At 33.6% G+C, this 15657-nt stretch overlaps 1 protein-coding gene across 1 annotated transcript; it reads left to right on the top strand.

Moving 5' to 3' along the window:
- The first annotated feature begins 10 nt into the window (after window positions 1-10).
- Window positions 11-2026, top strand: LOC133198289 (uncharacterized protein F54H12.2-like). The gene is made up of 2 exons (XM_061334404.1): window positions 11-419; window positions 678-2026. The coding sequence occupies exons 1-2, from the start codon at window positions 11-13 to the stop codon at window positions 2024-2026; spliced, it is 1758 nt and encodes a 585-aa protein (XP_061190388.1).
- Window positions 2027-15657: the final 13631 nt, after the last annotated feature.

Genomic DNA, 15657 nt, shown 5'->3' with positions numbered 1-15657 from the left:
AGTTATCACCATGCAGTATCATCCAGGAATATTAAGACAGAGAGGACATGGTTGGACTTATCATAAAGGTTTATTACGACAAAAAGGACTTGGGCTTGGTCTTTTAGCTCCGGTGTTAAAATTAGCAGCTCCAGTAGTCAGTAATCTATTAGGTGGAATATTAGGAGGGGGTCAACAGCAACCACCCCCACCCCCACCAGCTTATTATTATCCACCCCCCAAAAACTATCAAAGAGGGGAAGGATTTTTTACGGATTTACTGAAAACGGGAGCTAAACATGCCTTGACCGCTGCTGCTAGAACGGGGTTAGATGTGTTAGAAAATAAGAGATCTTTAAAAGATGCTATCAAAACTCACGGAATACAAGCCCTGAAAAATACGTCGGGAATGGTGAAACAAAGAATGAATCTAGGAGATAGTAAGAAAAGAAAAAGAAAACAGACAGAACGAGTTCTGTTGGCTAGAGGAGGTCCTAAGAGAAAAAGAAAAAATCAAGGAGACAATATTCCTAAGAAGAAGAAAACACGGTCTTTAGATGTCTTTGACTGAGAGACTATAAATAGAGGAGTGTGAGGGAGAAGAGTTTCATTTGTGAAAAATCAATCTTAGTAGACAGACATCATGTTACAACCCGATTCCTGTGCTTGTGGGATGGACAATTTACAATTGTTCCAAGTCCCTCCCACTAATATTGCTTTAGAAGAATCCAAATGGGAAGAATATTACCCTATTTCTAGTACTTTAGATTCAGAGACAGCTCCGATCGAATTTGAAATTAAAGGACAAGGAGATCAATATCTAGATTTATCTCAAACTTATCTTCAAATGGTATGTCAATTTGTCCAAAATGATGGAAGTGATCTGGGTGGAGATCCTGCTAAAACAGCCCCAGTGAATAATATCTTACATTCCTTGTTTACGGAAATTGATGTTAATATCAATGGAAAAATAATCACTCCAGGGACCGATACTTATCCTTACAAAGCTTATCCGGAGAAATTACTGTCTTACAAACCCAGAACTTTAGCCACACAAATGAAAGCTTGTAGTCTATGGGAAAAAGATACAGCAGGACATATGGACGAAAGAGGGCTAGCAGCTCTGGGAGTGGCTGCTAATCAGACCTTTGCTGTAGCTGCTGATGCTTGTACCATTAACAAACCCATCATCCCAGCGTACCCAGCCAATTCTAAAAACGAAGGATACAGAAAACGTCATGAAGCTATAGATGGTAGTAAGAAAATTACTTTGTTGGATCGTTTACATCTGGATTTGTTTCAACAAGATCGATTTCTACCGAATGGAGTTGACGTCCGTTTGAGATTTAATCGAGCTAGACCTGATTTCTACATGATGACGGCTCAAGCCAATACGGGAAAAGTCAAAATATTAAGTATGGTCTTGTGGGTGAGAAAAGTGAAACCTTCCCCTACTTTAATGAATCACATCAATCAAACTTTGAATACTCACAGACCCAAATATCCATTAAGAAGAGTCGAAGTCAAAAGTTTTACCATACCTACAGGAACTCAATCTAAGATTACCGATCATCTGTTTCAAGGCCAGATGCCAAAAAGGCTCATTTTAGGGTTTGTGGAGAATGCAGCTTTTAATGGAGATAAAACTAAAAATCCCTTTAATTTTCAAAATTTTGGGATTAAAAAATTAGATGTTAGTATCAATGGAGAGACCATGATGACTCGTTGTTTCGAACCTAATTTTAATGAAGATTTATATCTGAGATCTTATCTGAGTTTATATCAAGCTTTGGGAAAATTAGGAGAAGATTGGGCTCCGGACATCACCTTAGAAGAGTATAAAAACGGATACACTTTATGGGGCTGGGATTTCACTAAAGATCAAGAAGCCCAATCGGATAAATTCCATCTCATAGAAACAGGAAATTTAAGAGTAGAAGTCCAATTTACGAACAACACGGCCACCACTTTAAATTGTGTGGTGTATGCAGAATTTGATAACCTCTTAGAAATCAACAAACAGAGAGAAGTGAGCATTGATTATTAATGGATACAGGACAGTTGAGAGAAGTGTTATCTAGAGAATTAAAGAGTTCGTTTGGTGGAGTGTATCCTTTAGATTTATTACTAGATCAATTAAAATTTGGAGAAAAAGCCATTGTAGTCAATACAGATCCTCAAGATCAACCTGGAGAACATTGGGTGTGTTTATATGTAAGCAGTCCAGTGGTAGAATATTTTGATTCTTATGGATTTCCTCCCTTACAAAAAAAAATTCAAGACTTTATCCAGCGTCATGGTCATCAATGGATTTATAATCCGTATCGATATCAAGATTGGAATACTGATGTGTGCGGACAATATTGTGTGTATTATTTACATCAAAGACATATCAAGAAAATCAAAGCAAATGAATGGTTATTTCCCTTTGACCATCATACAGCTTTACAAAGAGATCATTATGTAGCTCAATGGTTTAAAGACACTTATCATAAAAGACCAACAGGTCATGGACAAACTTGTCAATGTTTCTATCAAAATGTATTGTAAAAAAAATTGTTATTGTTATTGTTGTTTTGTTTGTTGTTCTTAAAATAAAAAAAAAGAAAAAAATGCTGCCTAGGTGTTTTTTTTAAGAATCTGAACTGATGCTCCTATATATATATAAAAATAGTAACAGAGAGTTAAAAATAAACTTACAAAAAAAAGGTATAAATACAAAGGGTTAAAGTGTATTAAAATCAGTTTGATGAGGATGACTTGAGTAAAAAGTCAAAAGATATGGAGGAAGAGAAAATACCATTATTAGAAAAAAGAATGATCATGCCTATGGAGGTAAATGATTCCAGTCCTCCCAAAAGAAGAATAGAACTAAACACTATGGAGGAGGAAGAACCCTGTAATGTTTACTTGCCAGCAAATGAGAAGATTCATGACCCAAAGGACCCATACAGAAGTTACAGAGTAGCCATTAACTGGACATTTGTTTTAAATCAAGTGAACGAAGAAATAGAAGATATAGACATTTTTCTGAACCTTGAAGATGAAATTCAGTACTTGATTCTAAAAAAGGAAATTCATCCCTGGACAGGAAAAGTGCATCAAATCAGGGGTTTCATTCAAATGAAAGAACCTGTAGGAGGACTGGATGTGCTTAAACTTAATCTTACAGCAAGATTTGATATGTCTCACAGTACACCAGAATTAGAAAGAATGTTTTACAGGCAAGGTGGTAACTATCAAGAATATGGAATTCTGAAACCTGAGGAGAGAAACAAAGAATTACTGGAGAAATGGGAAACAGCAAAATTGTGCCTGGAGAAATTTCGTAGAAAAGAAAAAGAGAAATGTTATTTTTGTTCAGCTTAAATATATAAAAAGTGACATTTAAAAAAATATTCCAGTGTAAATTATAAAAAAATTTAAAAAATAATCTTTGTGTGTTAATAAAATGATGTGTAAAATAAAAAAAAATTTAAAAAATGTATTTCTTATTTTTTTTTTTAAATTAATGTTAATAAAAAAAATTTAATTTTAATTTTTAAAACAACAGTGACCTCTGGGTGTTTTTTATGAGACGTTTCTATTATAACCAACTGTGTATCAAAAAGGTATCTATTCGAATCATTGAAGTGGCCCTTAAAAGGGCCGTTGTTGATTTTTTTCTTTAAGGGTTTACTCCCTTACTCCGGCTGTAGGCCAAATCCTTGCCAAGGGAATGGGTTGTAGCGGCATAATGGGCAAGGGAGTCTTCGATCTATGATCCTTGCCGAACATAGATAGCAGGCTGGTCTTTGCCGACATTGGTCACAGATATAATTGTTCTGTTCTTGTTCGCACAAACACAGGCTGCAAAAAATGGTAGATACAGGGACTTGTAAACCCCAGCTGGGGATACAGCCCTGAAACCTAGTCTGGGTCTGCTGGCTGTGCTGGCTCTGGCGATTGTAAACCTTATCCACCGTTGATGGTATCCCAGGAGATGGAGGTGGTGATTCTGGAGAATCAGGGAGAGAAAAATTTCTTCCCTCTTCCTGGGGCCTGGGGTGGTAAATAGGCCTTGGTGCTGGTGGCGGTGGTGAGGGTGGCCTTGCTGGTGGTGAGGGTGGCCTTGCTGGTGGTGAGCGTGATCTTCTCCTCCTCCTCCTCGAGTGAAGTCTATCATAAGGTGTCGCTGATATTCTTCTGGCATGGGTATTTTCACTTATCTGCACCCGCATCATTGGACAACGCAACAATTCTTGACCGTCTGTGATCCTCCGTACAGCATAGCAACATACAAACTCAATTCCGGGGATGAGGTATAATTCTTCATGAAAATTGTCGTCAGCCATCGTAAGGGTCGCTGTGAAATCAGCTAGTAACGAATGACAGTTAACAGCTGACGAGCGTTGGTATTTATACACACAGCGCGACCCGAAAAGAAAGCACCCAAAAGCCCGGATGAAACAGAGCTCAAAAAGTCATGGAGAATTCAAAATTGTGTTATTCTGTGTTTGTGAATATCTCTGTTGGATTAAATAACATATTATGGAATGATATATAGTTTCAAACCTAGTGAAAGAATGAAGGTAAGTTTTGAGGATGATTTCACAGTATTATTCATACATGACATTCCTCCGTTGTTTAGAACAGGCTCATTCATGCCGAAGCGAAGGCCTAACCTTGAGTGACCTGAATACATAAAATAAGGAGTTTTAAACTTTTAAAAGTGTGACACCAAGAAAACTTAATGTCTATCATAAGATCGAACCTAAGGAAAAGTGTTGAGAGGGTTTTTAAATCAAAAGAATCCTTACAAGTGTAGAAATAAACTTAGCGTCGGTCTAAACATAAACACAAGGGAGGTCAAAGGTCAGCCATTTTCAGAAAATCACTGTATAGACTTGTGTAGAGCCTATACGATTCTTTTCAATCCTGATCTTTGATGATGAAAATTTTGACATGAATACAATCGGAAACATATAAAAATCATTTGTATCTACTTTATTTCCAATGGGAAAGTCTAGATTTTTATAAAAAGACTAAAACATCTCAGCGTCTAAAAAAGGACACAAGATGGCGTCCTATTTGTATAGAAATAATAACCAAAAAAGCTTAGTGTCTTTTTTTCAATCTTTTTTTATTTTTTTAGTTTTAACAATTGTTCCAAGTGTTGAATTCTCCTCTGAAATCTTAATCGATCCGCTACTACAGTCATCCATTCACTTTTCCGATCTTCGGGGGGTAAATCATGAATTTCATTCAAGTCTGTATTAAACGTCACACATTTTTTAGTAGGTCTGATATTTCCAGAGATTTCATTCCGTATTGAATACAGATTTTCTCCATCGTTTTTATTTCTTTCCAAAGTAGAATCACTTTGCTCCCTTGGGGATGACATAGAAAACTGTAGGGTTTTTGTAAATATTGCATCATGTTCATCCCGTACATTTTTTCGGGTAAGGTCTTTTTCATTCGTTGACATAGGAAATGAATAATCGCTAATTTCCCCACTGTCGTACGATGGGATAAAGCCAGGCATTGTAACCACAAGTCCTGAGTGGTTTCTATGATGTTGTCTGCTTTCTGAAACACTTGTTCCGCTTCGGGGGGTAATGGTTGTTCCTGTTGTTCTAGACATTGCATTAAAGTATCATAACTTTCCAACACTAAAGTGTGATAGTGTCTCAACATGATATCAATGATTTTTAAAAAAAGAAATGTTTTTATGACCTTATTTATACTTTTTGGTTTTCTATTTATAGAAATAAAACCAATCAAGGTAAAAATAGGACTTAAGATAAGTTTTCTTTTGCACACGGTACTATACTACACAGGTGTGTTTTAAGACTCTTGAATTGGTGCCAAGATTAGGTACATGACCCCTCTCTGCAGGTGTTTTAAGAATCAGATCTCGTGCTTAATATATATAATTATAGTAACAAAAAGGTAAAAATAGTTTTTCAAAGTTGAATGGGTGCCAAAATTTCACCTGTGCAGGTGTTTTAAGAATGGGATCTCGTGCTATTATAATTATAGTAACAAAGCTAAAAATAGTTTTTCATAAGGTATATAAACTCAGAGTTCAGTCAATTATAGCATTAGTCTTGACACCTGGAGAAAGAATAGACATGGCAGAAGCAATGATGAATCTTAATAATTTTACAGGTCAGAATTATATTCCACCTCAGAGTAGTGGATTAGGATATGCCTTACCCACGGCACCTGATACACAAGATCCCATCGGATTGGATTTAGGACTTTATAATATGCCAGAACCCATGACCAAAGAAGATATGAGCATCTTAACCACCACTCTGGATGGAATTATTAAAATGCTGACGGATTTAAAAGAGTACAACACCAGTGAATTTTGTTTGATAAGGGGCAAATTATCCCGATTAGAAGTTAAAGTGACTAACATCCAGGAGAAAATGAATGGTGGATTTTATCAGAAAAAACAGAGTAGCAGCAGTAGCAGCAGCACAGGAAAAAAGACAAAAGAAACAGATCCATGTTACATTTGTAAAGAGTTGGGACATTGGGCTCCAGACTGTCCCAGAAAAAAACAGGATTTGTGTTACAAATGTGGAAGAATAGGACATTAGGTTAATGAATGCCCAGAAGATGATCAACAATTAGTGAAAGAAGTACAAGATTTAGAGAAAACTCAAGAGAAGAAAAAACATCAGGAAAATCAAATTCCTACCAAAGGCACTAACAAAAGGAAACTTGAGAATACCAATGTAAAGGAGAAACTAAAATTGAAACTCCAGAAAAATAATTGACAGTTTTGTTGTGAATAATGGATGTGAAACAGTAAAATTCATGTTTTTTTGTGAACCTTGTGATATTCCTGTTAGGACTGTTTCTCTGATGTTTTTTTTTTTCTTGTTTTGTGTGATAATGACGTCATAATGGACATACTTGAATCGATGCCAAGACTGTGTACGTCCTAGGTATTAGTGACTAACTAAAAAAACCTTTTTGTACAGTGATAAAAAATTTGTGATTTTCGTGTTGTAATAGGACTGTTCTCTGATCTTGTTTTTTTTTCTTTTCATATTGTATTGTATTGTATTGGATTGGATTGGATTGTATTGTATTGGATGAATAATAAAAGGTTTTGTTGAATTTTTTTGGATTTTTGTATTTTTTTTTTTTTTAAAAAGGGCGAGAAAAAGTGCACTTAGTTGACCCGTCCAGCGCATTTTAGGACTCTTGATACGGTATCCTGTATAAACTTTCTTATTTTGACTTTTTTTTTACCGTCTATAACGGCCCCTATACGCCTGGATAGACCGGTCCAGCGCATTTTACATTTTTTGGATTTTTTCCATTTTTTTACCGTCTATAACGGCCCCTATACTCCAGGATAGACCCGTCTATCCTGGAGTAATCTACTACTTCTAATTGTTGACTTGTTGACTTGATAAAAAAAAATTATTCGATGTATGTACAAAATTTTCCAATATGGCATTCTTTCATTGTTGTATCATGTTTTTATATTGCATAATTTATAAGCTGTTTATTAAATGTTAAACTAGAAAACCAGTGTTATATCTCCAGAAAAGGAAAAGAGGCAGTCGCCACAGTCCTCGTGATCGAAAGATATATTGCATACGAGTGACAGAAAGTGCATTTTGAACATTGGAAAACTCACAAATTTAATGTAGGATATGACGAAAGTCGTAAATCGAGTTTAGGTAGCTTAGAGGCTTCGTTAAAATAATTTTCACCATGGCATTTTTCTTTTTCTGAATTATTTTTAAGGAAAAAATTATCTCCCTTATCTCCGCCTCATGTTCAAGTTTGATTGAATTTCATAACATGTCGTATATATGACATGGTTTAAGACAGGGGTCCATTCACTTTTTATGCAAAAACCTATTAGTCCTCGCATAAAAATCATTTTGTAATTCTACTTTCCTCATATTAAATCACTACGGGACATAACGATTTGAAAGCAAACACTATATTATAAAGCTTACATTAGTTCAGCAAATAAAAGCTCATTTGTTTTATGTAACCATATAAAATATTAGTGAATGAAGAAAAGAGATTTTAAATATTTCTCTTAAAATTGAAAAATATCAATCACTAATTTCGATTATTAGAACAAAACTATTTTTTTTTAATTATGAGAACAAAGCAATAATCAGTATTTGCCATAATTATGAGAAAAACGGTAAAGATACCGAGCAGTGATCGATCTTAAAAATCTATATACAAATATGTGAAGAGGGAATAAAACATGGACCCCTGGAAATTCCAGAAGATGGATCAAGTGTCTAGGAGGAGTAAGCATTTCCTGTTGCCAAGTCACATCTCCGTGAGCTCTATATATAGATCAGGTTGACGGAACATTCCATGTTCAAATTCGGTATTAAAAAAACAAAGGCCTAACAATTGATATGAAACACGTAAGCCAACACATAAACCAATGACAGGTTATATTTGTAAACAAGGTCATTATAAAGACCATACAATTTACGAAATGCTTACTTAAACAAAGTCGTTGAAATCCCTGTAACATCAACTTGTCTGTCAGTAGCCTGCCTCGGCTTAAAAATTGATCGTGCGCGGAACATGCTCGTGAGTATGGAATAAGTTTGGAGATGTACACTACATTTGCAGGTAATAGTGGGATATTTTAACATGAATATAGAAAGTTTACGATGGAAAAAATCAAGTCATCTCGTTTGTCATACAATTAATTTTTTATAGTTTGCCTTTATCGTCTATAATCAGTAAAATATCCAAAAATGAAACTGATGTGGTAGACTCTGTGGTGTCTATTATTTCAAGTTCACTGGGATATATATAATCAACATATGAATGGAAGTAACTATTGTTGATAGATAATCAAAGTCGATATTACTAAATGTCGTGTTGAGGGCCATAGCAAGTGTTTTGTTTTTTTTTTCACATTCATATGCGTATACAAGAACATGTCGGCTGATAAAGGAGTACAATTAGTGTAGAAACTGTATGTATGTAGTTCTGTGTGGTGTGCCTGGTAAAACTAATAAAAATGAACGTATTTAAACATGATATCATATACATTGCCTTTTTTTATATATTCTTTATGGTCTACGGCTTAAGTGTTTTTCTCTCATTAGGTAGCAAGTAGTAACTATCTTGTAATAAATTTTATACACTCTTAAGACTAACTCAGCATATTATACTCATCCTCATTGGTAGTCATGTACTTTTTGTACTTGTAGTTTGTGTGTTCATTTTAACACAGATTCTTCAGACACTTACTATCAATATAACTTTACAAGAATTTATTTACATTTCAGTGTAGTGCCCTGATAAATGCGTTTTTGTAAGCTCTGCTTCATCTACAAGAATTTCTTTCCAGGTTGACTAGCTTTTAGACATCATTATCAATACCTTTGAACGTATACGAGGGTTGCTTGAAAAGTTCGCGGACAATGTCAATCTTCGTTATACTGCTTTCAAGAAATTTCAAGAAATTTCAAATAAGCACATTATTAAATGTAAAAAATATTAATTTTGTTAATGTGTGAAGTTTCATTCCATTCGATTTAATAGAATTCAATTTTCTTCATTTTAAAATGAACATTTTTGATAACCCCGGAGCAAACTTAACATTATAACGTCAAAAATATAGCGTCAGGAGGTTCTCAAAATATTCTCCCTTTACCTTTCACACAGTCTGGTCTAATATCTGCTCATTAAAAACGTGTCTCTTTCAATTGAAATTCTTTGTAAACAATTGTTCCAACAGCATAATTTTGTTTGTCAATGTTTTCTTTTTTTACCTCTTAACTATGCTTTCACAGGATCAGCAACCGTGAAGCGGCTTTTTCTTTCCAAGACATTACTATTAACTGAACGTTTTTAGTTAGATTTTTTACATATAATCCGTTCCCTCACAGATCATCCCCGCGGATCGTCTTATACAAACTCCATATCATTCAAATACCGCCTGGGCCATTTACACACACACATGCATGACTCACTTTTGAGATATTCCATTTTTTAGATTTTTATTCTGACGTTTTCCAGAGTACAACAGAAAATTGTATCGTAAACTGCTGCCCCCTGACGTTCTACGACGTTACCTTTTCTGCCTTTTTCATTGAGGACTACCTATCGTCTGAAATTGATTTCTTTTCCATGAAACAAACTATTAATTCCTAATTTGGAATATGGAACGATGCAGCAATTCCTAATTTGATCGTCTATTTTTTTGTTGTTGTTGGTTTTGAGACATTTTACAGAGGGGGTGACTACAGGCAATAATTAGTGTATTGTTTGTAAATTACTAAATTTTGAACCAATTTTGGCAGATTTTAACTCCATATAAGTTTGAAATAAATCAAGATATTTAAAAAAAATTTAATACAATTCAATTGAATTTATTTTTAAAATATTTGTACCAAAGAAACTGGGGGGATAAGCCGAGCCATATGCCTACATAACGATCGATAAAAAATCAATAAATTCATTTTACAAAAATTTCACTTTTTGTTGAATTAATGTAATGCTTATTACCATTTGGATATAAATTTGACAAAACCTGAATACTGTAACAGCGAAAATGATTCTGATTAACACAACAAAATGGCATCACGCTCAATTTTCACAGAAACTGACATAAATTGGATGATATAACTACATTTTTTAAATAGAGTGGGTCATCGTACCATTTTTTTGAGAACGATTAATGAAAGGCAATGGAAAGATGTTGCTTTTTACACTTGCAAAAATTTGGTATGAAGACCCACTCTACATAAAAAATTAAGTTAACTTACTTAAATTTTCACCGTGGTCTTAAAAAATTAAGTCTTAAAAAAAGTCCAAAAACGCTTGCTAAATATAGAGAACTGTATGCTATTTAAATGGAAATGTTAGTGTGACTCTGTGGTCTAGTGGTTAGCGATGAGCTCTTTAATGGGACGTTTATTGAGGAAAGTGTTCGAGTCATGCTCTGATATATATATTTTTTTTTTGGGTTTTAATTTTGTTTTACTTTATAAAAATGTCTATAGGAATAACATATTTTTCACTGGAAATAAAATATATACATGTAGTAATGAACTTATTTACAGTAAATTGTTTAAAATGCCGGATAAAAATTATAATAGATATTTGAATACTTTTATTCCCGTTTTATTTATTTTAAATAAAAGCGCTTCTAGATCACCATTATCATTATATACGATGTTAACATTTTCATAATATCTCCACAATAAGTGTAAACACTCAATATGCAGATTAATTAATAGAAGTCCTTACCCATGTTAGACATTTGTGACAGTAAATGAAAGTCAACTGTTTAGCTTGTTTAGAATATAAATATCATTTTGAAAACTACGGTAAACATTAAAATGCTTAAGTAAATTCGAACAATTGAGAGATTTTTTCCAATAAATGTTCTTGCATAGCCGAAAAATGGGCATGGGCACATGGCTCGTCTTATCCCCCCAGATTCTTTGGATACAATATATATACCCTTAAATCAAGAAATATAAGATAGAAGTCCACGAACTTTCGTATATCTTCTGCGGTATAATTGTTCCTGTATTGGAAAACAAAGTTAGATTTCTGTGAAATGCCATTCTCTGGCTTTGAAGGTAAATGATGATCGAATTGTCTAAGCTCCCGTAAAGCCTCAAGTTCGGCCAGGGAGACCTGATTTGCGGAGAAAAGTTAGAAAACGCGAGATTGCGACGGACAATCTGCAAGAATCAGTCTGATTTTATTTTGTTTCAATAAATGAGGGCTTCCAATGTTTGAGAAAAGCCCGACTTGCATGAGCGAAAAATTCTCGCTACTGGTCAGAAAGTGCCCCCATGCGGATATATATCCGGTATATGTATATAAATTAGCTTGGGAATGCCTATGAGTGAACCTAGCTTTTTTAAAAGAGACATGACTATAGATATAAAGTGAATTACTCGATTTTGACCATACTCCGTGACCCCATTCTTACTGTTTTTAATGAGTAAAAGGTGAAATTAGGAATAGTGATAAATTTCATCAATCCAGTAAACAAAATTAATCCTGAAAAGGGAAAAAAAACCGGACCCTTGAAACACCAGAGAAGAGATCAGCTTAGGAGTAGTAAGAATCCCCTGTGGACCGATCACATTCGCCATGAGCCCTATCAGTTTAACGGAGTACTCGTGTCCAGTACTGTCACTACAAAGCAATGGCGTAACAAGATGGTTTGAAACATTTTCAGACAAAACAAGACCCGATTATAGGTTGCATTTACAAACAAAGTCATAATAACGACCGTTGAATTTGCGATAAGCTGACTTGTAACGGGTTTACTGAAATCCATGTAACATCTGTTCATTTGTCAGCAACAGACTCGCTTTACACATTGATCGAATTCAAAGCATGCTCTTGCCTATATAATCAGTTGGGAGATATAAACACTATGTGTAGGTGATGTTGAAATATAACACTTTTTTACAACATAGATAAGGAAATTTGACGATGGGAAAGCTGAAGCCATCGCTTCTGTCATACAGTATTTGTAATTAGTTGGCGATTATCATCTATAGTCAGTAAAACTTTGAAATATGAAACGGATACCTGAAGATAATTTTAATATATATCATGATATAATACCCTGGTTATGAACAAATAAAAACGCGTTATTTATATATATGTCGACAAGGATGACAATATTGACTTAACCCCTTCGTCTTCAGCGTTACAAATGTCAATATAGAATAGAATAGAATATTTATTCAACCAATTTGGGCCCACAGTGGAGCGTAAAGATGAACAATGTCCGAAATCATAGTCATAAATAACAATAAACAGAACAAAACAAACAATTGTATATTGAACAGAGAGTTAGCTGTCAACTTTTAGGATGCTTAAATGTATACAAATAGTATATGTATAATGACTGTAATATGCCTATATTGTACTATGTTGTTTTCTCATATTAAAATTTTCATTTAAATGTTGGCATAATAAAACAACAAACTCAGAATCTTCATTTGACATAATATATATTTATTGCAACACCTCAGACATAAATATTTATTAAAAGAGTAGGATATAGCTTCCTTTTAACATGGCCTGCTCTACCCTCCTATCAGATGCTACTTCCTTATGAAATATTATGCAGTCGCTGATCCGTGCCCTCACATTTGACTTTTTACAAGTAGCCGGAAATTAAACTTAAGGTTTAATGTTTGGTATTTGTCACTCAATTTTGAACAAGGTATTTATATTTTATCTATAAATGTTTTTGAAGTTATACTATAAAATTTATTAAAAATCATTCTTTTTATATTTGAAATGAGAAAATACATACTAAGAACGTGTTTTACATTTTTGTAGGAAAGAATATTTGTATTAATTCGTACGTGTTCAAGTTGTCACTATAGAGAGTTTATTAAATATTGTATGTAACCTTCTATTGAGCAAACTTTGTCTATTTTCTAAAGGCCGTCGGGAGCGTAAATTCCGATCGCATATCTTGAAAGAACATTGACAATAAGTTTGACAAAATTAATTCTTTACTTACCTTTTCAGATTATTGATATTATTATTGTCTTTAGTCAGGCTAACCGCCAAACCCCAAAGAAGAAAATGATTTACAGTTATATGACACGATTCAATTAACTGAACAATTTTAATTCGTATCTTTTCGCAAGTATTTCGGTCGATACAATGACCTTGTCAGCACATACAACCTATCATTGAGTCATATGCTGACTGACATTTTTCATACTGATTGTTAGGCCATTATTTATACACTGAACTGTCTACGGATTTTTCCGGATTATGTTTCCCGATCATGACAAGGAGCACACGGCGGGTGTGACCGGTCGGCAGGGGATGCTCACTCCTCCATGGCACCTGATCCCACCGCTAAATTTGAGGTCCGTGTTTGCTCTGCTTCAAATTTGTATCGTTTCATTGGACTTTCGAGATTGAATACTGTTAGCTATCTTCATATTTCATTCATGTATTTTTGGCATGTCTGATATCAAAAATACACCTAGACAACCTCGCCATTAGCAGCCTTATTATCAGAGAAGCCAGGTCCTGTTAAAAAAATATTTAAATCAATCTTTACCTACACTGTATGGTAAATATTGCACTATGGTTTTTTTTTTTAGAAATCAGCAACAAATTTAAAAGATTAGTGTTTAAATACATGACTTATATTATATTTTGCCAAAGTAAATGTAAAAAATTACGTAAGATTTAATATTAATGCCAAGCAATTTGCCCGAAAACTTGTATAGTTGTATACTGAAAAGGGAACAAAATCGTGTATTTGAAAAAGGCAAAAATATGTCAATCCTGCATATATAAAAGTTTTGTTTGTGGTATTCATTCTTTTAGTTGTTTACTTCCAATTGAAACTTCATTATTTTTTTATAATGATTAAGTATCAAGAAATAACTTAGGCAATCTAGAAATAAAAATGAGATTCATATAATTTTCCTAGCCTGAATATAACGGATACAAGAATAAAAAAATGTAAAACTTATTTTAAAAAAATCTTTATTTCAAATTATAAAATGTATATAGAAATACTATTTTCCCTCCTTTTCTAGCAAGATGCGTTTGACAGAGGATTTAAATTATAACTTTATGCTATATTTCTAATTTCAGAATGTAGAAATTCTAGTCTTAAATACATTGATAAAATAGCCATAATTGTAACTAGCACTTGAAATAAAAATCTAAAGTAATGCTTCTTTTTGTTCATTATGAAGAAATGACTTCAAGAATACATCACAACACCAATTTTTATTTTCAAATAAAAAAAAATATCTGTCTGTGGAAGAGTAAACTATAATATACCCTTTCTGCACCCCAGAAATCTTGCGATGGTCTTACATTAAAATATATACACCTGATTTTTTTTTTTCCAAACCAATGGCTTTTATTAAAGTTATGTAAATACATATCTATCAAAATTCCTTCAAGCACAAATAAATCTCTTGACAGATTTAAAACTTAGTTTCGACACAAAGATAAGAAAGTTATAAATATATTTACAAGTAAACACGGGAGGTTTAGCTCTCCCCTTATCATCAGCTCTAGACCTGTCCTTTATAAGTTGTTACTTCCCTGTGTAAGATTAAGGGGGACACTGTTCTTGTTCGTTTACATTTTGTAACAAATTGCCGGAAATTGAGGTAAATGATTTTTTTCTTGCTTTCAACAGAGATTGTTACCAAGGAATTTAATATTTTTATTAATCTGTGTATTAAAGTAACGCCAATAAAACCGTAACAACATAAAAAAGTATTGATTGAAAGTACACACTATAACCTTTTTTTAAATTTGTAGGATAAAATATGCCTTTTATTTTATTTTCGGAGATTTTTTATGCCTAACACTTTAAATTGCGACTGCTCTGCTCTCCTCATTTTCTAATGTTTAACCGGATTGTGAGGGTGATAACTGTTTTTATCCTCAAATTTCATCCTTGAGACAAAAAAAAAAAAGAAAAGAAAAAATGATGCATACAGGAGGAACCAATTTAAAATCATTACGAAACACTTGAAATACAGTAAATTCGTTTGAAACCTTCTCTAAACCACTTGATAAGAAAAGATGAAATTAAGTTTTACTGCACATTCAGAGTCGATATTCTCTTTTGTTTAATTATATCTTCTATAGTTGTGGTCGGGGTTGGGTTGCAAAAGACGTTGAAATTATAAGATAAAGATT

Source organism: Saccostrea echinata, unplaced genomic scaffold (assembly GCF_033153115.1).
Source record: "Saccostrea echinata isolate AGI-Se365-2 ecotype Australia unplaced genomic scaffold, CSIRO_AGI_Sech_v1 ptg000033l, whole genome shotgun sequence".
NCBI classification, from domain to species: Eukaryota; Metazoa; Mollusca; class Bivalvia; order Ostreida; family Ostreidae; genus Saccostrea; species Saccostrea echinata.
Note: the sequence above shows the minus strand (reverse complement) of the source record. Positions and strands in the feature narration are given on the sequence as shown.